This window comes from Lathamus discolor, chromosome 5 (genome assembly GCF_037157495.1).
Source record: "Lathamus discolor isolate bLatDis1 chromosome 5, bLatDis1.hap1, whole genome shotgun sequence".
Classification (NCBI taxonomy): Eukaryota; Metazoa; Chordata; class Aves; order Psittaciformes; family Psittacidae; genus Lathamus; species Lathamus discolor.
The window spans coordinates 81,069,384-81,093,808 of record NC_088888.1 but is presented as its reverse complement, the minus strand read 5'-3'; the positions used below and the strand labels follow the sequence as shown (position 1 = coordinate 81,093,808).

General features: G+C 44.5%; 2 protein-coding genes across 6 annotated transcripts in view; one reads left to right on the top strand and one right to left on the bottom strand.

The window, feature by feature from the left end:
- The window catches only part of SMAP1 (small ArfGAP 1), a 77,879-nt gene extending 74,167 nt beyond the window's left edge, over positions 1–3,712 (top strand). For all 5 annotated transcript variants that reach the window (XM_065681438.1, XM_065681437.1, XM_065681440.1 and 2 more), the window contains 2 exons: positions 31–359; positions 2,738–3,712. In XM_065681438.1, the coding sequence (XP_065537510.1) occupies positions 31–359; positions 2,738–2,872 (464 nt within the window). In that variant the 3' untranslated portion in view covers positions 2,873–3,712. The remainder of the gene's footprint in view (positions 1–30; positions 360–2,737) is intronic.
- On the bottom strand, positions 3,458–23,656 carry B3GAT2 (beta-1,3-glucuronyltransferase 2). Its single transcript, XM_065681442.1, has 4 exons — positions 22,761–23,656; positions 11,639–11,783; positions 4,392–4,540; positions 3,458–4,312 (listed from the first exon to the last, which is right to left on the bottom strand). Exons 1-4 carry the CDS (start codon positions 23,307–23,309, stop codon positions 4,226–4,228), a joined length of 930 nt encoding a protein of 309 aa, XP_065537514.1. The 5' UTR covers positions 23,310–23,656; the 3' UTR covers positions 3,458–4,225.
- Positions 23,657–24,425: the final 769 nt, after the last annotated feature.

Below are 24,425 nucleotides of genomic sequence, written 5' to 3'. Positions count from 1 at the left end.
TTTGCTGAAATCTTCCCTTCTCTGCTGCAGGTATGTTCATGGGGTCATCTTCTATGCCATTTACCACACAACCACCAACTCATTTTCAAGGCTTTCCAGCCATGGGAGTCCCTGTGCCTGCAGCAACTGGGATGATGGGAAACATGATGGGACAATCGGTGCCAGTCATGGGACAGAGCACAGGTGTGATGGTAGGAATGGGAATGCCCAATGGATTTAGTGGTACTACACAAACTGGTGTGATGGGACTTCCTCAAAATGTCGTTGGACCTCAAGGTGGAATGGTGGGACAGATGGCCACGCCACAAAATAAGTATGGATTGCAGCAAACCCAGCAACCTCAATGGAACCTCTCTCAGGTAAAGACTTGCTATTCCCAGACACGAGTGCTTTAGAGAAGATGCTGCTTTGCAGATACACAACGTAGGCTGTAGGAGGAAGGCAGCGGTGTGGCCAAGTTCCAGACTGCTGGACTAGGAACTGCTCAGAGGACCGTGTTAAAAAATCAGTGGATAATTCTATTGAAGATAACTGATACTTAAGCAGAGAATAAATGTTGCCAAAGTAGAGCAGAGTCAGCCCAGGTTCTGTAGCTGCTTTCACCCTGGCATCTGAACTAGAGAGGTACAAAACTAGCTTAGCTGTAGTTACAAAATACTGAAATATAATAACTGCCTTGTAAATAAAAGCAGAATTTAATTGCTTGACAACAGCCATTAACAATTGGTACTTTCATTTACAGGCTTCAAGATAAATTTCAGGGGAATGTGGAGTGCTGGGCACTCTAACCTTCTCCTGTAAATAATTTGCTTAGGCTAATCTATTATTTATCTGTAGCATTGCTGTGCTATGTTCTTAAATTTTTTGAACATATTTAAAAGGTTCTCTAAAAGTGTTAGTGTACTCTTACTCATATGCTAGTATTAGTGTACTATATTTGTACATTATCCAATGAAGCATCTTAAAATTGAGTATTTGAGAGTTTATTGGGGAAGAGGGGAACAAACCTAAATGATTCCTTCAGAGTTCAGTGTGGATGATAGCAACTATTTTTGTCATACTATCCTTTGAATTATGAGAACAATATAATAATGCCCTGCTGCTTACTCTGGTAATTCAGGGAGTGAACCTTAGTGACTTACTCAGACTGGTTTATGTTAATTTTTACTGTTCTGCTCAGTCCTGTGGTGTGAACATTTATGAAGGTGAGCAGGATTTCTTACATAGGTAAACCAGGCTGTCATTTTGCTTTGAAAAACAGTTTGTAAAAGGTGAGAATTTCAAAATGTCAAACTGAAAAAAAAAAGCTATGGATTTACTGCTAAGTCTTTTTTGAGGTATGTAGCTTTAAAAAGACCTGCATCAGCTTTGAAATAAAAATCGTGCTTCTTATTAAGTATATAGTAAAGGTTGGCTCAGAGAACAAGCTCTTGCATGTTCCCATACTCCTGGCGCATCAGGTGTTACCAGCACCCTGACATCCTCCAGTGTGTAGGGGAACTGTGATCTAAGCTCTAGCTCAGTTGAAAAGGGGAGAGCTTGCTTTGCCAGTTAGCATAGCATGCTTTATAGAGTCTGCTTCCTAAGAATTCTGCTCCAGAAGAGATTAACAACTAGCTAAAGCATGCTTTCATCTGCCTTTTTAAAATGTCCATGTTAAATAATGGGTTGTTTTTGCAGGTACACATGTAGAACCACACAGGGCTTGAGCTTTACCCTGAAACATTAGTTTGCATTTACTTAATTTTTTCCACCAGTTTCCTTTTGCAACCCAGTATTGTTTGCTTATGTTTACATGAACTCTGTTTTTTACCTAATGCTATCTCTAACTTGAATCTAGTGTTGCTTATCCAAACCATCGGCTCTGGTCATTAGTTGCTCCAAATGCCTTTTTGCTGAACATCTCTTCTGTCTGTACAGCTGGGTTCTGGCTTGTCTGTAGGCATTAATTTTTCAGAAGGCAAGGGAGATTAACCTGAAGAATACTTTTACATTAAGCACTGAAAACTACAGTGACTAGATAATATTTGTAGAGAGTAGAAATACTTTTGCACCATTCCTGAAGTGAGTTGGTTGAATTTTGAACTCTTTCCAACCTTTAACTATGTGCCGTCTTTAATTTGATGTTAATAATTTCACTTGTTTTGAAAAATGATGGTATCTTGAGTAGATTCTTTAGCAAGAATGGTTAAATTTAGGTGATACTCAAGTTTATAAATCCACCTCAGTCTTTGCTGGTTGCCACCTAAATGGACATTTCTATAAAGACACATGCAGTCAAGATTATGAGATCTCCAAAGAAATACTGCTGGAACAAAAAACATCTGGAGTTGCAGATGTAGACAAGGCTGTATTACTTACTTTGGTGTTTCTTTATCACAGTTTTGTTGTTTAGCTTTGAAAACCGGAAAGCAGGATCTTCTCAGCTGGGACGCATCAGACTCCTTCCTGTGTCACACACTCTGTAAATTCACTAGTGGAGTGTTTATTCAGACTTGGTGTCAGACATCAAGTGCTACTACAGCCAGTCAGCTGATGTGTAATGGTGACTGAGAAAAAGCTGCTATATTGAAAAATGCTTAGAAACTTGCATTGAGTCAATGTTTTATGAATTCTAGGAAAACATACTTCAGCAGGGTTGCTAGTTGGAGGTATGACTGACTGCTTTGTGGCTCACAGCATGTTGTGTTTCAGCACTAGCACTAACTGGGCTTGTGTGTGTCTGTATGCTTCCCAGATGAATCAGCAAATGGCTGGAATGAACCTCAGCAGTTCCAGCAATGTGATGGGCTTTGGCCAGCCCCCCAGCACAGCAGCAGGATGGACTGGAAGCTCCTCTGGTCAAACTCTCAGCACACAACTGTGGAAATGAAAGTTGTGGCAGAAGTCTCACCCAGAACAGCCACCTAACATTCCTTGTTCAAATGCATTTACTTTCACTGTTCCTTCCATGTACATACTCTTTTTCTTTTTCCCCCTGCTGTTCAGATTAAGAATATAACTGACTGACCGTGTTGTGGTCTATATTGATTTAAATTTGATGTAGTGAAAAGCAGATCAAGAATACATTTATACATCATTGGCAGCATTTTCATACAATGCATATGATTTCGTAGACCATGTATTTAAGAAGCTGCTTAACCATATACTGGTTTTTTTCCCCTCAAAATTCTAGATCAAATGTTTGCATATAAGGGACGTAGCTATCATGTTAGTAATATCCAAAAATATGAACCCTGACCTCCCCCCCCCCCCCCCAAATTACCCAGTAATCCTGTAGAAGGTCCTGTATGAACAAATGTTTAATCATATATAAATAGAATGTAAATGTATCACTGAGCAATGTTTTCTAGTGTATCAAACAAATTTTGTTTCATCATACATTTCACTGTGATGTTCCTATGGTGTGCATAACAGGGAATATGGTTATGGAAAGGAAGATAAACCTGGATGTTACTGTAGTTCTACAAATCAATAGTTTATTCTTTTAAAAATGAGCTGTGACAAAGTCTCCAATCTGGCTCACGAGGCACGTACACAGTATTAATGCAGAGAACTGACAGCACAGTATGTACACAAGGTACCTTGGCGTGAGCACATATATTTTTCCTTGCAGAGATATCCAGGTTTATGACAGTGATTGTGTTTACATTTTATGGTGCCTCGTAATGATAAAATGTTATTTCCCAATATTAAAAGGATAAATCCATAATGGTTGTGCGTTTTTATTTCATTGTTGTATCACCTATTTGACAGCTATTTCTTCAAGAATTCTACTTTTAATAAAGGAAAACGTGTTCCGTTTGGAGGAGGATCCATTTATGCAGATATTTAAATCAGCAGTTCGTGAGTTAAAATCAGTTTATAATTACACCATTAAGCTGGATAAATACAAAAAGTATATACATAAATGGTGATTTTGAAAATACTCCAGTGCAGCCAGATTTCTCTTAGATTCTTTTTACTATGTGGAAACAGCCTTAAAACAAAGGTAAGTGTCAGTTTATTAAGACAAGAGTTCAGAAATGCATGCAAACAAGTTAGAACGAAGCACACCCACTTGATTTGCTTATTAGAGTATCTGACAGCTTCCTTTTGCTTCCACAGGAGTCCATCAGATGCCTGTTAAAAGGTCTCACACAGAAGCAGACTGTTTTAACTGGCTGAATTAAAACACCTTCTGACACATCCACTGTACTGTACTTCTGTGTAAATGTATCTTGCATCATACCTCAATGGTGACTGTGTCCAGGTGGTATTTTGGCTCATTAGCTAGATTTACTTTTTCTGTTCGCGTGTGCCATACAAGAACCTATAAAATAACACTTGTGTTAGTACAGGCATCTACAGAGATGATATGAAAGCTCTTCAATAAGTGTGAAAATCAGTACCTTCGTGCAGTTGTTTGCTTTTGGCTCCAGTTCCTCCACTGTCGTTATCTGTTTCAGGAAATCAGATTCTTGCATTCCCGGTTGAGAACCGCGCCGCTTGAATACGGCTTTCGGATGCGACAGAATCACTTGAAGACTCACAGCAAATCCTTGGAGGGGAAAAAGGATAAGAAAAACCTTTAGGCTTTGCATTTTTGTGCAAGTTGTACTTCAGCCTAGACCTCTCCCGTGTCCTTTTTAAACATGACTAAATTTGATTATATGGATAAATAGTATTTGGTGGGTTTTGTATATCCTGCACTGTTTTGTTTTGCCCTGAAGGTGCAATTAAATTTTTTTAATTGCACCGTATTTTCAACATGTTTAATCATTGTCCTATCATGTGGAGAATATATGCTTTTTTGCTTGAAAAGTCAGGTATTGCTAAGATTTTGGACTGTCCTTCCTCTCTACTTCTGAATAAGAAATAAACCTAAATTTTAAGTAAAATAAAATGTATGAAATTTATACTGTACTAGCCCTCCTGCATTTGAAGGTGAGAGTTGGAAAAAGAGGTTAAAATGTTACTTATAACAACTCTAGCCTTTAGGGAATTCTAGTCTTTAGAGAGTTCTAATATTATCACTGATGAAAGACAAACCATATTAATCTTGTGCCTTGCACACTGTGTAGTTACTCTAGACTTGTGAATCATTTTCATCAGCGGTGGTCTGCAAGACAGTCTGCAACTGATAATGTGCACTGCACAGCATGACTGGAAGGACTTCATCAGCACACGTGTCTTTCTGCCATGCATTCCACTAGTAACATACATTAGGGCCCTTTGGGGGGACATTACAAATTGGGAAATGACTAGTTTGAGCAAACTTGTCCCCTCTGAGGCAGCTCCCGTCCATCTCCAGTTTGCCATTATTTATAGAACTCCCCAGTTTTCATTCAGCAATGCTCAGTCACGTGTACGCTTCTTCAAGTATGACTCAAAACTTGAGTGATACACTTGTAAAGAGAAAATGTATTTGGAACTAACTCCTTACGTCTAATTGTCAAGCCTACCAACGAAATCCTTTGTGAGTCAGTTCAGTGTGGTTCCAGCTGTCTCTTTATGACAAAAGTAGTAACAATTTTGACATCTGTTCTGGAAAACTGCAGGAACATTCAATTCGAAAGCCAGTATTAAAATTTTCTCAATTTAAACATGAGCATAACTTTCTGTAATGGAATATAAATCTGCCCCCTTTTTTACTAGAATTATCTTGTTACTGTATTTTCCGTGGCTTTTATGGGAACCTTTTAAAGAGGAAAATATAAGGGAGTACTTACTACATCACATGTAAAGAAGGCATAGGGAAACCACTTTAATCATGTGCTTGCTTGTAGCAATGCCAGGTAGACACCAGAAAATGGGTTTTTTTGTATACTTTTTAAAGATCTGGAGACAGCAGATGAAGCCTAGCAGAAGGTTGGATGTAAACTGAGGTCCCAGTTCACTGATGGACACAGTTACAAAAAACATGTTTAACCTTAGAAAGGATAAAGAAGAGCAGGTGTCTAGATGGAAAGGGCTTATCCACAGCTCATAGAGTCCTCTGGTGAATAAAAGACTTGCAGAAGGTACGAGGCTTTGCTGCAGCCTGTCCTTGCCCCCTGTGGTTAAGCTCTACAGACTGCCCCACCTGCCAGCAGCGGTGCTGGGATCCAGCTGTTCCCTGCTGCAGCTGCTGGGTTGAGGGAAGCAGTGCCAGGCAGAAGAACAGCACTTTGGACTTCGCTTCCCAGGTAAGTGTTTCTCCTCAGCAGGCTGCAGGCCTTTCTTGCCCCCTACAATGTGTAGCCTGGCTATGAGGAAGCACCGGGTGCACTCTGTCCCAGCGCTCCTTGTAGCCAAGTGCAATTGCTTGTGAAGAGCTGAGGTTGAGCGTTTAAACTCCCTCAGCAAGAGACAGCTGCAGCGCAAAGCCAGCTGTCTACACCTTGAGAGATGACTCTGTAGGCTTATTACTGATAAACAAATTGGCCTGGTTCAGTATTTCTGGTTAGGGTTTGGTTTTGGTTTTTTCCCATCAATTAGAACAAGTTATAAATTCTGCAACTGGGCTTTAGTGTCATTGGTATTTTGGGCACAAAAAACCTAATGTTTGCTTTGGAAGGGAAGGCATTGTTGGAGCCCAGATCAGTTGTGTGAGCTGCTATTTCTTTTTTAGAATACTTTTAAGATTTAAGCTGGTTATCTGTCCTGATTTAAGCTGAGCTCAGGACATCACCCAATAAGAAGAAAACTAAATAAGCACCAAAATTAACGAAGAGTCCTAGTTTCCTAGTTTTAGAGTGGCGAAGGAATTCCAGTCTAAGCAAAAGAGACACAGATTTTCTGCTGCTTATCTTTGCTGTCTCAGCACGGCTCCCTGGCCCCTATAGCCCATACTTATCCATACGTTAATTTCTCTTACACTCGGTACTTGCAAAGCTTGTGCCTCTGTTGAGAAATCTGGGTTCCGTTCCAAGGGTGGATTTCTGCTATGCAGAGATCTTCAGCTGCACCATTCTCCCTGCACAAGCGTGCCCTTGCTGCAATGCTATTGCAAACCACCATTTTAGGGTGCTATCAAAAGTCTCCCATGTTTTCAGGCATCAAATAGGAGTCAAATTATTAAACAGAGTGTTGCATGTGGTAAGGACATGGACTACTGTGCACTGGCTGGACCAGGGCCTGAGGTTTGGTTCCTTGATCAGTGGTCATGCAGTCTTTGTTTCTTAAAAGAATCTAATAAAGCAGCAGCTTGGAGAGAGAAAATAACTGAAGGAAACTCACTGTCTCTAGTTCTTCAGCTCTGCTTTATCACTGCTTTAATCTCACAGGTATGATATTTTTATTAAAGTTGACAGACTTCAGATGGACTTGAGGGAAAACCATTTTCCAGCGACAACTTTCAGTTGACTTTTTATCAAAGACAGGTAATTTTAGCATCAAAAAAAGAGGAGACGGCTCAGGTTTTGACAGTCTGGCACTAATTTCTCTCAGTAGATAATGATCCTGTGGTAACAGATGAAAAAACACTTTGAATTCTATCCCCAAACAGCTTAATCTGGGATTACTGCCTCCAGTGTAGCATAACTGAGCAGCGCTACACACGTACAATTCTTTCACTTGATCATTATCCCTAACAAGGTCATATTGGGCTTCAGTTTACACAAAACGCCATAGGAAAAATTTGTAGCTGTAGTGTGAGGAAGCGTTTTAGGGGTTTTGTGGTTTATGCGAGGCTGTAAATTAAATCTAATTGGCTGACGAGCCACCTAGGTAAGAATTAATTTGTTGGAGGACACGATACCTGGGAGACAGGGCAAAGATTACATCTGTGCTTCTTTCTACAGAAGCTGTTTCTGTTAATTCACACCTTGACTTGTATTAGATCAATGGCTTCTGTTAAAAGGCAGAACCATTCTTCTTTATCCCGTTAGACTGAGCTGGTTTTTAAAGTTTCTGTTGCTGTGATTAATGTCTTTGCTTCCCAAATGCTCTAGATAGGATAGTAGCTGAAGGCAAGCTAGGAACAGAGTGTTTATCATTTCCAGAGTGTATAAATGCTAATGCTTAGTGCTGACACTGAAACCTATATACTGGTTTCCACACAGTTCAAAGTACAACCCTTGGTGTGCTGAACATGCCACAGGTTGGGGTCTGCTTCTTTCAAGTTACCTGCTCCCTGTGACATACTTTTTGGGTTGCAGTAAGGCAGAGGCTCAACCAGAGTGAAAGCAATTGCTGACATTCACCATGGAAGAGGCTGTGGATTTTAAACTCAGCATTTAAAGTAGTTGTTACCCTTTGAGGGAGGGATGGTTTGGAGGGGGTTTTGGGTGTGCTGTCTGCCATAGCCACTCAGATTTGCTGTTTGTTCTTGTGACCTCCAGCACTGGCTCTTCTACATTCAGAGAAAATATGCCATGTTTTACAGTGTCATTAATAGACCAAGCTTTTTTTCTTAAGGAACTCTAAGAAAGATGAGATGTACTAAAAATCTTGTAATATATCAAAATCTCCAGAAGGCTCAGACCCTAGCACAGGAACTTAAGGCACAGGGGATGGGATCTGGACCACAAGTCAAAAATCTGCTCAGCCAGTAATTCACAGGCATGGGTTAATCTCTACGACTGAAGTAGCTCCTGAATGCTAATATAAAGCATGCATCCGTTTTCCTTGAACCATCCTGGCATTAGGAGAATCACGATCTAACTTCTCATGGGCGGCCAAAAACTCCGGCACTGGGAACAAACAATAAGTAAATCACTAACAGCATCATTTAATATGGAAGATTTAAAACCAGGTCCATAATAACCAACAGCCTACCTCAGAATCAATGTTACCGTTTGCTTCCAACACTCAACTCTCTCTCACTTTTCTTCCCTGAAGGTAAGGAAGTCTGTGTCAAACTCAGAACCCACCTACAGTTAAAACTGAGGCAGAACTTACATAAAAAACCACCTGAGCTGATTCATCTGGTGTGCTGGCTGCCAGACAACAAGCTACACATGAAACAACTACTCCGCTTTCAGAATGCAGTTCAGCACTGGAGAACAGCAGTGTCAACCGGTGTTTACTAAACTGATCTAGTGTGACTGCTCTGTGAGAGTGTATTTCAAAGAATCATCCAGGGAAGTTGGCCAGCTAGGCTCTTTGAGCTGGTCCCAGTGAAATCAGCAGGAGCTGGCTCCACTTGCAGTAGAGTTGAATTTGGCTATTTTGAAGTCTAGAATAAGAAGTTTATGTGCTTTAAAGCAAGGATGCACTTCTTCTGAACAGCCACAAGTTAAATCAGTGCTTCCAAACCTTCTAAGCAGTTCTTTTTACACCCAGCCCCTGTAAAATCACTATGAAAAGATAGTTCTGTAAACCAAAGGGAGCCTCTTTACCAGTGCCTTGGGCATCAGAATATTCATGATAAACAGCTGTAGGCAGCTCAGCACTTTCATATATGCACCTATTTTGTTTTTTCATGGTAATGCTTTCAAAACTGATCCTTAATCTTCCTTATGTGCAGCATATGGCATAACCTAAGTTGCTTGTCTGTTTGGTGCTAACAGATGAAGAAACGCCAGTGACGTACCACAGCACGGACTCATGTTTGTTAGCAAGTCCTTCAAGTCCCCGGGAGTATGTTGGGGATTCAGGCAGGGAGGGGCAAGTATGGAAAACCAAGTGTGAACACACATCCTATACACTGCACCTGTTCCGACACCGATGCAGTCCTGGATTTACAGGTTCTATTTGTCTCCTGCCATGTTCCTGGGGGGAATGAAGGTGTGAACTTAACATAGATTTTTGCCAGCCTACACAGTATCCCCTGCTCTCCTTGCTGAAATTAAAAACGTCATTTCATTCCTTCAGGTATTTTTCTGAAGACTAATACAGGTTCCCTCACAAAGCAGTAGTTCTGTGTTTGTGGATCTGCAACACTTCCCTGTACTTTCGAGGCTGTATCCTTGTCTCTATAACCCTCCTTTCTGTGACTTGGGTAAAAGTATGAGCAGGCAATGCTCTGACAGACCTGAGTTTCCCTCACGCCAGTGTTTCAGCCAGCAACTGCACACTGTAAACAACAGCTTAAGAACTCCCCATGTATGTCTCCATGTCTGGGTTAGAGTCCCTTGGCCAACGTTGTGTAATGGGTTTTTGCCTGCTGCTTATGAATTATGAACCATGCTATCATCTTTATAATGCCCATAAGTAACCACTTCTACAGCACAGTATCAGTATGTACATAAATCCACAGGCAGAGACCGTTCAAATACACAGCTGCAGTCCTTGAAAGGCTGCACAGGTTTGGGGACTGACATTCCTACTCCCCTGAGGAATGCCTCTGAACACTCAAATACTTACATTCATGCCAGGTGATACTATTAACTTGAAATGTTTCTACAGTGCAGGAAGAATCCCCTATTGATGTTTCTGTCTTTGAAGTGTTAACAGCTATTAGTTCTCCTTTACTCTTTTTAACCAACTGTACTGTAAATACTGTATGTATTTTTCATAAAACATTTCAATCCATATAAAAATATTCTGTTGAAATGAGAAAGCACTGTCCTTTTCCCTCTCCCAAAACATAACAGGATCAGAAAAAAAGAAAATAGCTATTTCTGTCCCATTCTTGCCCTTGCATTCCTACCTTTTCCCCCTTCCCTCTCCATCCTGAATGCAGAAGATACCTAAGTGCAAATACCGTATCATTTGCTGGGAAACCAGCTGCTGCTGCATCAGGAATCAGACTTCTGCACAGTGATGATTCATGTGGCAGATATGAATATATGCAAAAGATGTCTAAGCATGGACAGCCAGACAGCTATGTGGTACACTACCTTCACAACAGAAGACTGATTAGATTCATTTTGAAGCTTTTCCACCTTCATCTACTAGACTGTAGCTGTAGTGATGTTTTTCCCCTAAGCCCAGTGTTTCAAACTCTATCTACAGTTATCACTGGCATTCCAAATAGCCAATAAAAACCAAATAATTTCATGATGAAGTAGCATTCTATAACTATATATAACTATAACAGGGCCTGCATTCATACTGCCTGGTGTTGACTGATGACACAATGAAAGGGCAGGAGCTCCTTGCACACATTAATTGGATTAATTAAGTTACAATTAACTTGTTTAAGACAACATAAAAACCAAGTTGCTGCATAAAATTAAAAACAAGTGAAAGTTCAGATATTACTGAACAGCAACTGAATTAGATGAGGTGTGCAAGCTGAGACTTCCAAGATCTGTAGTACTGAAGGGCTACATGCAGCAACTACACTTCAGAAGTTTTAAAAGCTGCTTACACCCAGTAATCAAATGCAAGAGAAACATAAATGTTTCTCTTATGTTTATTGCATACAATACATTGTATCATGAGACTTGGCACAGAGAATGATAGAATGGTTTGGGGTGGAAGGGACCTTAAAGCTCATCCAGTTCCACTCCCCCCGCCATGGGTAGGGGCACCTTCCACTAGACCAGGTTGCTCCAACCCCTCCAACCTGGCCTTGAACCCTGCCAGGGATGGGGCAGCCACAGCTTCTCTGGGCAACCTGTGCCAGTGTCTTGCCACTCTCACAGTGCAGAAGTTCTTCCTAATGTCTAACCTAAATCTCCCCTCTTTCAGTTTGAAGCCATTCCCCCTTGTCCTGCGGCTACATGCCCTTGTCAAAAGTCCTTCTCCAGATTTGCTGTAGGCCCACTTTAGGTGCTGGAAGACTCACCTGCCATGTCAATAGCAAAGGGCCTGTCAGCTCTCCAGCCCGTGTACCAGCCGACCACTTTGCCGTTCTCCACGACCGGGCGCTCATACCTTCGTCCTCCTACCAATCCCACCGGCCACACCGATACTTTGCGGGTCGTCCGCATCTGCAAGAGGCAGGCACAGAGTCACTGTGGGCACTGTTTCCTAGCAGGCCTTTTCTGTCAGTGTGGGTGGAAAGCCTATACATTAATCATCAAAACTAGGTATCTAAAAGCAAATCTAGCTTACGGATTTCAGCCCAAGAGAGTAAGCACTTGAAAGCGGTATGTGCCCACTCATTTTCTCTGAAATCTCCAGCTCTCTAGCCCACAGGCACCTCAATTCTACTGAAATTACCCTATTCTTATTATTTTTACACCAACAATTTTAAAAGCTATGAAAAAAAAACAATATTCTTTTCTTGTTTGTTTGGATTTTCAAAGGTGTCGTACATTTTTTGTATCTGCAAGACTACAGCATTCTGGCAGTAGGCATATCTCTATAGATTGCTCAGGTGCTGTACAAGCCCATCCAGACAGAATAACATAATAATGATTAATAAGTACACACTTCATTAAGACAAATACAATTAGTTTGAGGCTGGTAAAAAAACCACCGAGTACAGGAAACAGTGACACACACAGCTCTGCCCCGACCTGCAATATACCAGATTTGTACAACAGATGCTGCTCAGAAATCTTAAAGGCTCATGAGAAAAAGATGAGATTTGGGCTAAGTTTTTTTAACTTCTACATTTTCTCTTGAAAAGCTCTGCTAAGTTTCCAAGCAGGACAACAAGCCGTTCAGGCAGGATGCTTCTGCTTGTTTGCCATCAGTAATGGGAACTATTCCCAGTGGTATAAAGGTAACTAAATGCAATTCTGGAAACATGATCCCCATCTAACCTAGAGGAATCTATAGCTACTGAAAAATTACTCCAGCAAAAAGCACGCATGACTGCGAGCCAGTGAATTCACTTCACTGGTTAGTAGACCATTTTCATCAGTGAACAGGAGGTAACATGACAGCACCCCTGACATGCTGCTCCCCATGGGAAAAATCACTGAGAGAAGAAGTGCATGGACACAGCAAATCACACGACTTACCCGCACCGATTCAAAAGCCACTGTTTTAACTACTGAGCTTAAGTGTGATCCTGTTTAAGCAAGGATTAATCTATCTCACTGTAACCTGTGCTGAATTAGGTCAATTTTTAATACAGTCTGTCTTTTGTCTTCTGTTGCAGTTGAGGCCTATTCCTTCCGGAAGGGTTATGCCTTTCTCTTTCCAAGCACTCCTCTTAGCAAAAACAAACACGGTTTTACATATTGGTAACTGCAGTCCCCTATTCCTAGATGCTGAAGTAAAAGACAACCTTGGTTAACTATTAAACACTTCCCTCTTTCTGCCAAGGTGAAAGATTTATCACACGTATCATCTAGACTCCCGGGAAATGCACCAGAAATAAACAAAGACACCACATCACTCTGGTTCACATTTCTAAGCTAGAAACATCAGCAGATTCCAGGGAGAACTTCTACCTAGAGGAGGTATAAAATAAGTGTGTAAAAATCCACAAATACATATGTACACACAGAAGAGAGGCGTGTGCCTCCTCTCCCTCCAGTTCCTTGTGTATATGAGAGAACAGCAGAATTTTCTCACTTCCACCCTAATAACTGTTGAAGCAAGTGAGACCATCTCACTCCACAGCCTCAGTCCGTACTGCGTAAGAACAGGGTATGTGTACGCTTAGCAATACAGGGATTTCTCGTGATAAGGATTCTATCCAAACCACTGTTTAATTGCCAGTGAGAGACTGTCATGAATCTCCCTGCAGCTTATTGTTAAGCATGTTTGCCTGTAGCTGATTTCCCTGCTTAAGATTATTTTTCCAATCCCTCCCATTTAGGAAATGCAGAGTTAGCGATTAACTATTTGGATATGGAAATCAGCCAAATCTTCTCATGAAGATCTGTCAGCTCTGGTTTTGATGGTACATCCATTTCACAAGTTTTTCTAACAGTGTATTTATATTAACATCCAAACACATCAGACATGGACACACAGTATCATCCTGTTGGGCTTGTCTACACAGGCAAGTTTCCAACAGGTTTCCATCAAGTTACAATACACCCAACCGTACTACACTAGTATTAACCACAAGATGAACACAGATGCCCACTAACTTTTTGTGTTGCCATTAACACCTCTGCAGGGTGTGGATACCTGAATAAATCACTAGTGTACTGGTTTACAGCATTTAGCTATCCTGCGCCAACTACCTGTACCCATGGTAAACACAAAATGCTGCCGGACAAGGGCAGGCACGGCTCTAACTACAGGAGAGCAGCTGGTGCTCAGTAAGCTCATGCACTGCCTTTTCTCACAGTAAGCGTTTGGGCAGCTGCACTGCAGAATGAGCCAGATCACACGAGAGTCCTGAATTGGGTCAACTGCAGCCACAGCATTTACTCTAGCAGAACCAGGCTGATTTACGTTAATACTTTACCGCACACAAAGCGTAGAAAATCTCATCAGTGAAAAGTGTCTCACTGACCGCATGAAAACTGGCATGAAATGACCCAAGAAGTTTTAATTACTACAGCCTTGTGTCCGTCTCAGTGCCTATAAGTCAGTAAAGCCACTACACACCAGAAGGAAGTAACCAACCCTTTACAGAGCTCTTTATTTTGTCCTCGGGTTGCTTTTGTTATTGTCACAGGTGACGTTTTTAGAGAATGAAATAAGCAGGTGTCAAGAACACAGCAATCCCTGACAGTAAAAACAGAGAGAGCACAGCTAGACCCACAGTTATGCTAACTCTGAAATACCTTACAGCCTCAGGATACGCCAAGCAGATGAGAGTAGGAACGTTTCTTTTAATCTTCTGAAAACAGCATTACTGCAGTTAACGTACTGATGTGTTAACACTGTATTTATGTATGATGGGGAGAAAGCTATTATTAGGATTAAAAGGCCAGCTTGTGTCTGGAATTTGATGCTGCTAATCACTGGGACACAAAAAGGTGATGCAAAATCATGTTAACTCTAAATAGTTTTATTGCTGCGGGTTAAACTGCCAAAATCCTGTAATTTACAAACAGCTTCCTGAACTACTCTTCTAGCTGTCATTTTAATGTGCGGTAGCACATGCTGTCTTAATACTCAGCTTTTGAAGTCCTTGTAGCTTACATGAATGGTATTCCTCTTACTTACACTTAACTCTTTAAGTCACCCATCTGGTCTATCCTAGCTAGACTTCTGCAGTTAACAGTGGCTGACAGGAACCTACTGACATGACACATGCCACCTGGCCTAGACAGCTACCTTAAGGTAGGATGAATCTCCCTCTAGAAATGTTTTTGTTCTCTATTTATTTTCTGGTTATTTGAAAGGAGTCTTAGGCAAAGGAGGAGAGTGACTGACATAGGAGGAAGATGAGAAAAGGACTCTAAAAAAATGGTAGAACAAACCTGAATAAAGGGGGAAAAAGAGCAAACGTCACACACCCACGTATGTGAAGGAGTGGGCTAAGAACTGACAGGAGAAAGCAGTAACAACTGACGAATGAAATCCCAGCGAGGTGATGGCCATGTAACAGCAAATACAGTAGCAACAGAGGAACCACTAAAGGATAACAAATAAAAATGCAGAAAATGTAGCTGAGCAATAAAAGGCAGTGATAAAAACATTGCCAAAAATAGCATCTCATTAGTCAATCAAGAAAAGTTGCTTAATGAGATGCACCAGACTGATGGATAGGGAAGTTACCAAGATAGGAACAAAACATAAAATCCCAAGAGGAATGAAAGCAAATGACAGAGGGAAACATGGCCATACTCCTACACTGAAACGGCTTTCAGGCTGGAATAACCATCCTAGTGTTTCTGTGGCATGATGTCAGTGCCCTTCTATTTGGGATTCAATACTCTCAGCAAACACAAACTTGGCTGCCACACACAGCAAGGTTTTTTCCTCCCCTTCTATCATTTCAAACCCCATGTAACCTGTGATCTATACTGGTCAGGCCACAGCTTACCATCGAGGCTTGCCCAGAGAGACTCAAGCAGACTTCTGTACAAAATTCTGATTTATTATTACCAAAGACAGGATCTCGCGCTCCTTCACTACAACTCTTTTGCAGGGGAAGATGATACGGGTTAAAGCAGAAGCACAGCCAGGTTCCCTATCAGTTCTCACACAGGCATCCTGCACCACTCACAGGTCATTTAAAGCCAAATTCTGCTTCCACAAAACTCATGCACTTGCACAAGTCAGAGCAGCTCAGCTGCAGCGATGCTACTCAGGCATTAAATGGAGCTTCTGCCCCTACTTACTATCTCTTCAAAGGAAACGCCGAGTCATAGAAAATCTGCACCAGTGGCTTTTGTGGTTCAGGGACTGTGATGCTCAGTGGACAGTGACTTTAAAAAGCAAGTTTGTTGTTGGTCTACCTGACTGTAACGGGCATGTCGTCATGGGAAAACTCACAGAAAGGGTCTACAGCTTAAAAACATAGAAGTCAATCACTGATACAGCCTGTTCCACAACCATCACGGGGCATCGGGTTTAGTGCTTCACCATCCCACTATAAGCTTTTTTCCAAACATCTGCTTTAAATCTCATCTGCTGATTCGAACCCAATCTACACTGCAGCGGGAAGATAGATTAATTTCCCTGTCTCTCAAGCAACATTTTACATATTGAATACAATGCTTAATGCTTCTAAATTATACCAGCACCATGTTTCTAAATTGTACCAGCATCTGTGGGCACAAGGGTCAACACTGTTTCCCTGCCGGAGAAAACTATACTAAATGTAGCTGAAGCAGCTTGGAGCAAACTTCCCTGGAAGGGCAAGACTTCCAAAACATTTGCTATTCATGCTTCCTTTGACCCTTCTACTTCTTCATTCCTTTTTGCATCCCCCTTTCTGTTCCTCTGCTAGGTTGTGTTCACTGTACCTCTGAAGAGCTGCTGACCATTCACTATTAATTTCATAGTATCAGTTTCACAGGTAAGAAAGAGACTGCTGCCAAAGTGCAAAAACTGACAGCGCTTGGTACTCTGCCACCCAGAGGCCCTCACTTGGGTAAATCCGTTTCAAATAGCTTATTCTGTCATTGTTTCCTCTCATTTTAAAGCTATTTCATTTTTTACCAGTCTTTTCTAATTCAGACTCTTCTGCATAGGTATTACATGTCTACGTGCAAGGAGAATGTCAGTGCACATTTAAAATCTGTCATGTCTCCTTAAATCATTTATACACTAGAAAGGTATTTAAGGTACTGCTAACTCATATTTAGAGCCTCTATTATGAAGAAAATAACTAATGACTGCCAGCTAATATTGAATTCTGTCTAGACTACTGAATGCTATTTTAAGACTACAGCAAAAATCTGACTTTTCCAACCAGCCCCAAGAGATACAAAAGATCTCCAGGTTTTCAAAGAGAAGCAGATTCACTTATGCTACTTTTAAAACCTTTGCGTAAATATTCCCATTAAAAAATACACAGAATTTAGCTTAATGCAGTGTATAAAGATTAGGACAGTTACATAAAAGTTACTGAAGGAGCACTAACCCTTCCTCAGTCAAAGCCGGAATAAAACAGTGAATATTCACCTCTTCTGTAGTGTCTTTGGTGAGTTGATCTCAAAATGTTTTACGAAGATGATCACGGGAGAACTGAAGCCTGTGAGACATGCAATGCCTGCAAGCATTTCTGTTCTATTTTTGTTTATGAGGATTTATCTTTTCAGGCTACAAACTGTTAAAAGCCTTTAGAATACCTGCTACCTCCATACACACCTTTTGGGAGAGTAAAGGGCAGGGGCATAAGAGAATGTTTGCAGTCTGAATCACTCACAGAAATTGCTCTCTGCTCTATGGGGGCCACCACGAAAATTATCAGTCAGACAGCCCTAGCCTTCAGTGAGAAGGTCACGTCCATTAGCTAAGACAAACTGTTTCCTATTTTCCCCTCTGTTCTTCATGAATCTTTGCTCCCATCTGGCTGATCTGAAGTTCATCCTACCTGGGCAATTTAAGCCACTACATAAGCGACAGCATACGTTCAAAATATTGTTTCATTTGATGTTTAAGTTACTCCTGCAAAAAGCAATCCAGCTGACTATCCTCTTCCCTGATCATATTCTCACCTTCTCCGTGGCTCCATGAATCCTGCGTTACATGCAAAGGCCTCCCCAACTTCGGGAGAAGGGGTTGAGCTCTCTCCTCCTACCTCCTTTCCAACTTCAACTCTGCAGTCACAGTCAGGGCACTCTTGTGCAGGCAACAGCTACAGCAGATTGAATTCTGGTCCCCAGTTCAGAGGGCAGTGAGGCTAACTGCTTAGCTATTCAATAAAAGTTTGTTGGGTTTTGATTCGGGTCTTCTTTGGCTCTTTTTTTCCCGTCTTAGAAATGACAGTTAATGCTGTGATTTACTTTGAACTCCATGCTGCAAGGCTGTATTCAGATCATACTTTATAGTGTGGGTTTCTCTAAGGAGACCCAGGCTGCAAATCCTCAATTCTCACTCAGACAAGACAGTGGTATGCGCCATCCCTGTCTGTTCCAGGCACCTACCAGATCTGGCTATGAAATTCTAGACACCAGTGACCAAAGGGCTGGGTGCCAGTGAGGCAGATCATAGTTTTAGGTACAAGCATTTCCGTTTCACATGCATCTCAGTTTAGGTGTCTGAGCAAATTACAAGCAAACCTAGACAGGAATCTCTAAACATCAGTGTGCCTGCAAGTGCAGGAAGTTCACTTTCTCACACATGCGGAAGACCTTTACTCCTGTTCTTTGTATTTCTTAAGCAGCTCATCCCTCACCCTCAAAGATTTCAGGGGAGTCTGCACAATCAACGGCCGAGTGGACCTCCACCACAAATTGTTCCATCTTGCATACGAATTCCATACACACAGACCAAGGAAATGGCAGCCTTTGGACAACTGCGTGAACTACAGAACACGGAAAGGGCAGAGAAAATGCCTGAGACGCAGAAAAACATGAATGATGTGAAGAGTTAAGGGAAGTGGAAATTAGTCAATTCTATCACTGGTTTCCAGTGCTTAGGCTAACCTTGTTTTTAAAATCTCTCTATGAAGGTGGAATTCCAGTTTTGTCTAAGGTTTTCTTTGTGGAAGTTTAAAAATATTAAATTGGCAGTTGCTAGGCATTAGTCACAATATTACAATAACTGGCATTCAGGAAAAAGATGAAGCACAAACGCAACAGAAACTGTAACAGAGTCACCCCAAAAAGAACAGCATATAGTAAAACAGAAAGGGAAGTTACGATGATTCATGTAGAAACATCTGTAAAGTATATCAAATACAGGAGTTCGGATTTCAGGGCTCTCAATGGCCTTGTTATGAACACAGGCTGACGTTCAAATGATAAAAGACACTTTCAGACAGCAGACTGTTGTTTCTGATGAAGGGATGCAGATGGGCACCTCCAGGTGAACAGGTCCCACCTGAACAGGAAAAACAAATTACCCAGGAGGTCCGATCCCAAACAGTAAATGACAAAACACAACACGACAGAACCACCAGCATTAAAGTAAAAGCAAAATTTTTTTCACCTGACCACCACTATACTCTCAAGCAGAAGGAGTTGGGAATAACTTGAAGGCCACATCTCCATTCCTGGAGATACTTCATCATTGCTGCAGCTCCACTTGGTACTCCAAAGAACTCCACAACACTGAACAAACCAGTCCTTTCCCTGAAGCCTTTCCAGGGAAGCTGAGGCTTTCCTAACAAAATGTTCAGCAGATCCAGTGCTGAATACAAAGACAAACCAGGCTCTCCACCCTGTTCTAGAAAAGGCAACTAAACATGCTCAGACCCTGCCCATCTGACTTTGAGGATATAGGTTTGCCAGTCAAAAACTAAGCTATACACCCATATGCCACTGAACATCTTAGGAAAAAAGACAATTATAAATAGCACCAGAGGGCTCCAGATTTACTACAGATGGTGACATTTTCCAGCAAAACACTACTGTAAGCTGTTGGTTTGGGTTTTGTTTGTTTGGGTTGTGTCTTTTTCCTAATTTCCAAACACATTTTAACCAGGTCTATTGGGCCCAGTTCACTCCATATCAAATATATGGTACCCACTACTATAAGCAGTACTTACAGTACTTATAAGTAGACAGAAGTGCTTTGGACAGAGATTAGAATTCCCTCATCAAAAGTTCTCAGAAGTTTCTTACGGCATTTCATGTCAAAGCATGCTCCTTTCTGATCATGCCCTTATGGTTTATAGACCTCAACTGTCAGTAAAGCCTCTGCTGATTTTGTTTTGTTTAAAAGGCTCCATCTTCTGTCATGGCACAAGGAAAACCCACAGCAAAGGAGCTGCTTTAAACATGATCCTTCATTGAGTGCAGTTCTGAACACACAACCCTAACACCAGTGTTTCTCTCATGTTGGTTCTACAGTCCTAACCAGCCTTGGTCCCCACCCTCCCAAGCTGACTGCTGTTACTGAAACCAGCTTTGACTCAGAAAAAAGCCATTATAAAGAAGACAGAACGACTGTTTCATAAACCAGCAAATGTACATAACTGCTTGCAGGCAGATGCTAGCAGACATTGCTGCGGGCAGTTTAGGACCCACATGTCCCCAGGGCTGCATCACTGACATGCTGAAGGTCACAAAGCCAGCATAGGATGGTGGCAGCGCCAGAATTCAGAGTTCCTGTCTCATCCGTCTACATTTACACTACCCTCCCTAGTGAACAGACTACAGTTTATCAGACCTCCTTTGAGATTACATGGCCGGAGGTCTGGAAATTGTTGCTGGCAAGGTAGCGCGCTGAATAAAACTCCCTCTCAGGTATCCCTACCACCGCTTTCATGACAGGAATTACTACCAGATTTCATCTGCACACAATGCATTCAGAAGCTGTTCTCTTCATGCTTGGAGAAGACAAGCACAGTTTACCCTCATAAATCAATCAATTCCTGAACGAGAGACTGGGATTTACTACAGAGCTGTCGAGCCAGAATCCATAAAGACAGAGCGGTTTTTTTTAACAAGAAAAACATAAACCCCCCACCCTCAAGCAGTGACCCGACTGAAAACAAGAGTACTGGCTCTCTCCAGCCTCCCACTCGCCGTAGAGACACACTCCATTGGCAAAGCTGCCAAGGGACTTCCGTTCACTTTGCCAGGTCGACACAGCATTCTCCGTGTTACTACCAGCGTGTCCCAGAGACCCTGCACACAGCCCGTTACTGACCCCAGAAAACGGTCATGGGAACTTGCAGTGGTCACTGAAGCAAAAACTCCTTTCCCACTCCTGTAACGGCACCTCCAACCACTGCACTTCACAGGGAAAACTCACTCGTGAGTGTTTGCCTTTGAAGGCAGGGCTCAGAACAGCCTCCTCTTCCCCAGGAGCTGAACCCTGCCAGGTGAAAGGGAAGCCTTAGGACTGTGGAGCGGGAGGTCTCCATTCTTGTTAGCAAAAGGAAACAGACTGCTTGTTGTGCTTGCAATTTTCAAGGTTAACCCTTCAGGCAGGTTTATCCCCTTGCTTTTCTGCACTGCCTATCTGATCAAAGAGGTGATTTGTACCTTTTTGTTTCATCAGTCACAGCAATCAGAAGAATAATATAAAAGGATAAGCGAACAAATTGGACCGGACCCCCTTTCAGTAGCTGTGGGTCACTCAAGTGATACTTCTACCCAATAGTGTTTATTTAGCCTGCCCCTAAGGCTGGTACAAAAAAAACCCCAAAACAAACCAAAATAAAAAAAGTAGAGATTCATCTTTCATCCTACACTTCTCTTTGTGGCAAAATGTATTTTCGGTACCAATTTACAGACTCCTTAAGATTGAACCAGGTTAGTGTTATATCCCCAACAGAGGTGGGCACTCCCATCACGAATTACTCTGCATTATAATGCACTAAGCAGAGCCACAGGGTTTTAAGAAAAATCAATTACAACAAAGGTTTAGCCTCCGGGCAAAGGTCTGCAAATTAGCAGCTTCAATGCTGAATGCCAAATGGGCAAAGTAAGTAGAGCATCCCTGCTGAAAGCGGACCTTGAGCCTGCCCCCATGCTGGAAATGGAGAGGGATGCATCACAGACCTAAACGCAAATGAAATGTAAGCATTGCTACAATAACTTGCTCTCGGGAGTTCACGTGCTTCACTTTCCTGCGTATCGCGATCATTTTTAACCTGACTGTGAAGCATGTGAGAAAGCGCAATGCTTCCCAACTGCAGAGGATGGGTAATGCACTACCGTCTGCCAGCGAAAAAGACGACCAGGACCACAGTTTGTCTAAAGTCCTGTACGTTCCCTATTTGCTGCCCATCTCCTTTTCCGCTTCCCTTCCTCATTTTCCTGCCAAGTTTACTCTCCCAACTGTCACAGAAGATGTACACGATCTTTCTTCTGCTGTTTTACGCCAATTTACTACCCACCCCTCCTTCCTGCCAGGAGGAGCCCAGAAAGAAAGCTGGATGCCCTCTCCCCAGAGCACTTGCCAATTCCCACCGAAACGGAAACAAAGCCCTTCACCAAGGAGCTGCAGTAAGGACAGAAACAGGTCCCTTCACAAAAGAGGCTCCCGAAAGGACGTTTGGCCACTACACAGACGATTTGCTGCTTTGAAAAGCGTCAGGTTTCAAAAAGGCAACCCCGCGTGAAGGAGCCGGCTCCGAACTGATTCATTCGCGCCAAGAGAAAGCTGCGAAGGATGGCTAGTGCGGGTTTGCCCTGCAGGGAGAGAGAGGAACGCGGCCTGAAGACAATAAACATCAGAGAGCGCTTTTCCTGCCAGCTTTAACAAAAGCACGGGGTCCCTTGTACAAACGCTAAACTTGCCTCGCTCTGCAGGAAAACGAGCAGGCGGCAGTAAAAAGTTTTGAGGAGCGTGGAAGAGAGGGACAGGAAACCTAAGTCACGGTGTGGAGGGGCTGTCACACACCGGCAGCGCCGCCGAGACCGGGAGCAAGCGGGCTCCGCTTTTCCGTGCCCGGGTTTCGGGCACCGCGCTGGGCGACGAGGGCCCGGAACGGCGGGTGCCCGAGGGGAGGCCGGCGCTGTACCGCGGCCCGCACGCACCTCCTGGAACAGCTCCAGACTGTAGGTGTTGTCGTCGTCGGCGAAGAAGAGCACGCCGGGCTGGGGGGGCGGCAGGTGCTGGTGGCGCTGCCGCAGCCAGGCCAGGCCGGCGTTGCGCTGCTCCGTGGCGCGGGGCAGCCCCGGCCGCTTGTAGCGGCGCGGCGTGGGGACGTGCAGGTGCGTGCAGGGCAGCCCGGCGGCCGCCACGAACCGGGTCACCAGCTCGCTGCGCGCCGCCGCGTCCTCCACCAGGATCCAGTGCAGCCGCGCCACCTGCCGGAAGGTGTTGGCCAGGCGGGTGAGCTCGGCCTTCTGCACCGGGCGGCTGTAGGTGGGCGTGATGGCATAGATGGTGGGGAGCGCCGCCTCGGGGCGCCGCTGCGCCGGGGGCCGCGCCGCCGCCGAACGGGGCTCCCCGCTACCGGCCCCGCCGCCGCGGGGGGCTCGGGCGGGCAGCGGCGCCCGGCTGCTGTCGATGTCCAGCACGATGATGACGATGAGCACCCAGGGCAGCAGCAGGAGGAAGCGGCTGAAGAGCAGGGACTTCATCCTGCCCCCCGCGCCGCGCCGCGCCGCGCCGTCCCTCAGCGCCGCCCCATGGACGGGCGCGGCGGCGCTCAGCGCATGGTGGCAGCGAGCGGCGGGGCTGCCCTCGGCCCGGCCGCGCTCCTCCGCGGGGCGGAAAGCGCTTCCTCCCGCGGGTCGGGGCGCCCCGCGGAGCCCCGCGGCAGCCCGGTGGGGCAGGTGCGCGGCCCCGCTCCTGCTGCGCCTCTATTCCGTGAGCGGCCGCCCTTGCTCCGCCGCCTCCTCCGCCCTCAGCATGGCCGGGCCGGGGGCGCCGCGCCGTCGCGGCAGGGGCTCGGCGGGGCTCTGGGGAGAGGCTGCTCCTCCGCCGCTTCCCCGGGCGGCTCTGGCGGTGCGCGGAGGCGGGGAGGGGAAGGCGGGAGGGAGGCAGGGAGGGAGGGCTCCCGCGGGCGGGGGCCGGGGGGGCTCCAGCCCCGCCCCGCTCCGCTCCGGCTGCCGCCCCGGGCGCCGCCGGGCGGGGGAGGCGGCTGCTCGCGGGGCTCTGCCGTCCGTGCCCTCGGGGGCAGCGGCGCGGGCTCCTTCCCCCCGCGGCGGGCGCCAACTTTGCCGGCGGCCGGGACACCCCTGCGGGACAGCGCCGGCCGCCCCGCAGGCAGGGCCGCGCTGCGCACGGAGTGGTACGAGCCCCAGTACTTACCCCGCGCAGCCGCTCGCTTCGTGTTTGTGTCGGGTTCTTTAACGGAGGAGCAGCGCTGAGCTCCGCAGAAGTTGTGCGTAAGCGGCCGCTTCGTGCGCTTCCCTTCGGTTTTCCGTCAGGCGGGGCCGCCCGCCGTCCGCTGCCCCCGACGGAGGCACGGGGGACCCCAGCCGGTGCCCTGCACGCCCGAGGTTGCCTGAAGCGCAGCCCCCTTCTTTTCCTGTTGTGCCGCCTCCCTGCAAATCGGGTGGGCTTGCGAGCACCTTCTTAAAAACATTCTGAGAATTTTATAATAATCCACCAGCCTGTATTTTGAGACAAAGCCGTTCATCAGGTGCCGCGACACACGTGAAATGCACCATCTACAACCTCCGACGAATCCTTCCCTAGCAGAGAAGTTTCCGATGCATTTTTCAGCACTCCCTGCTGTCATAACTAAACAC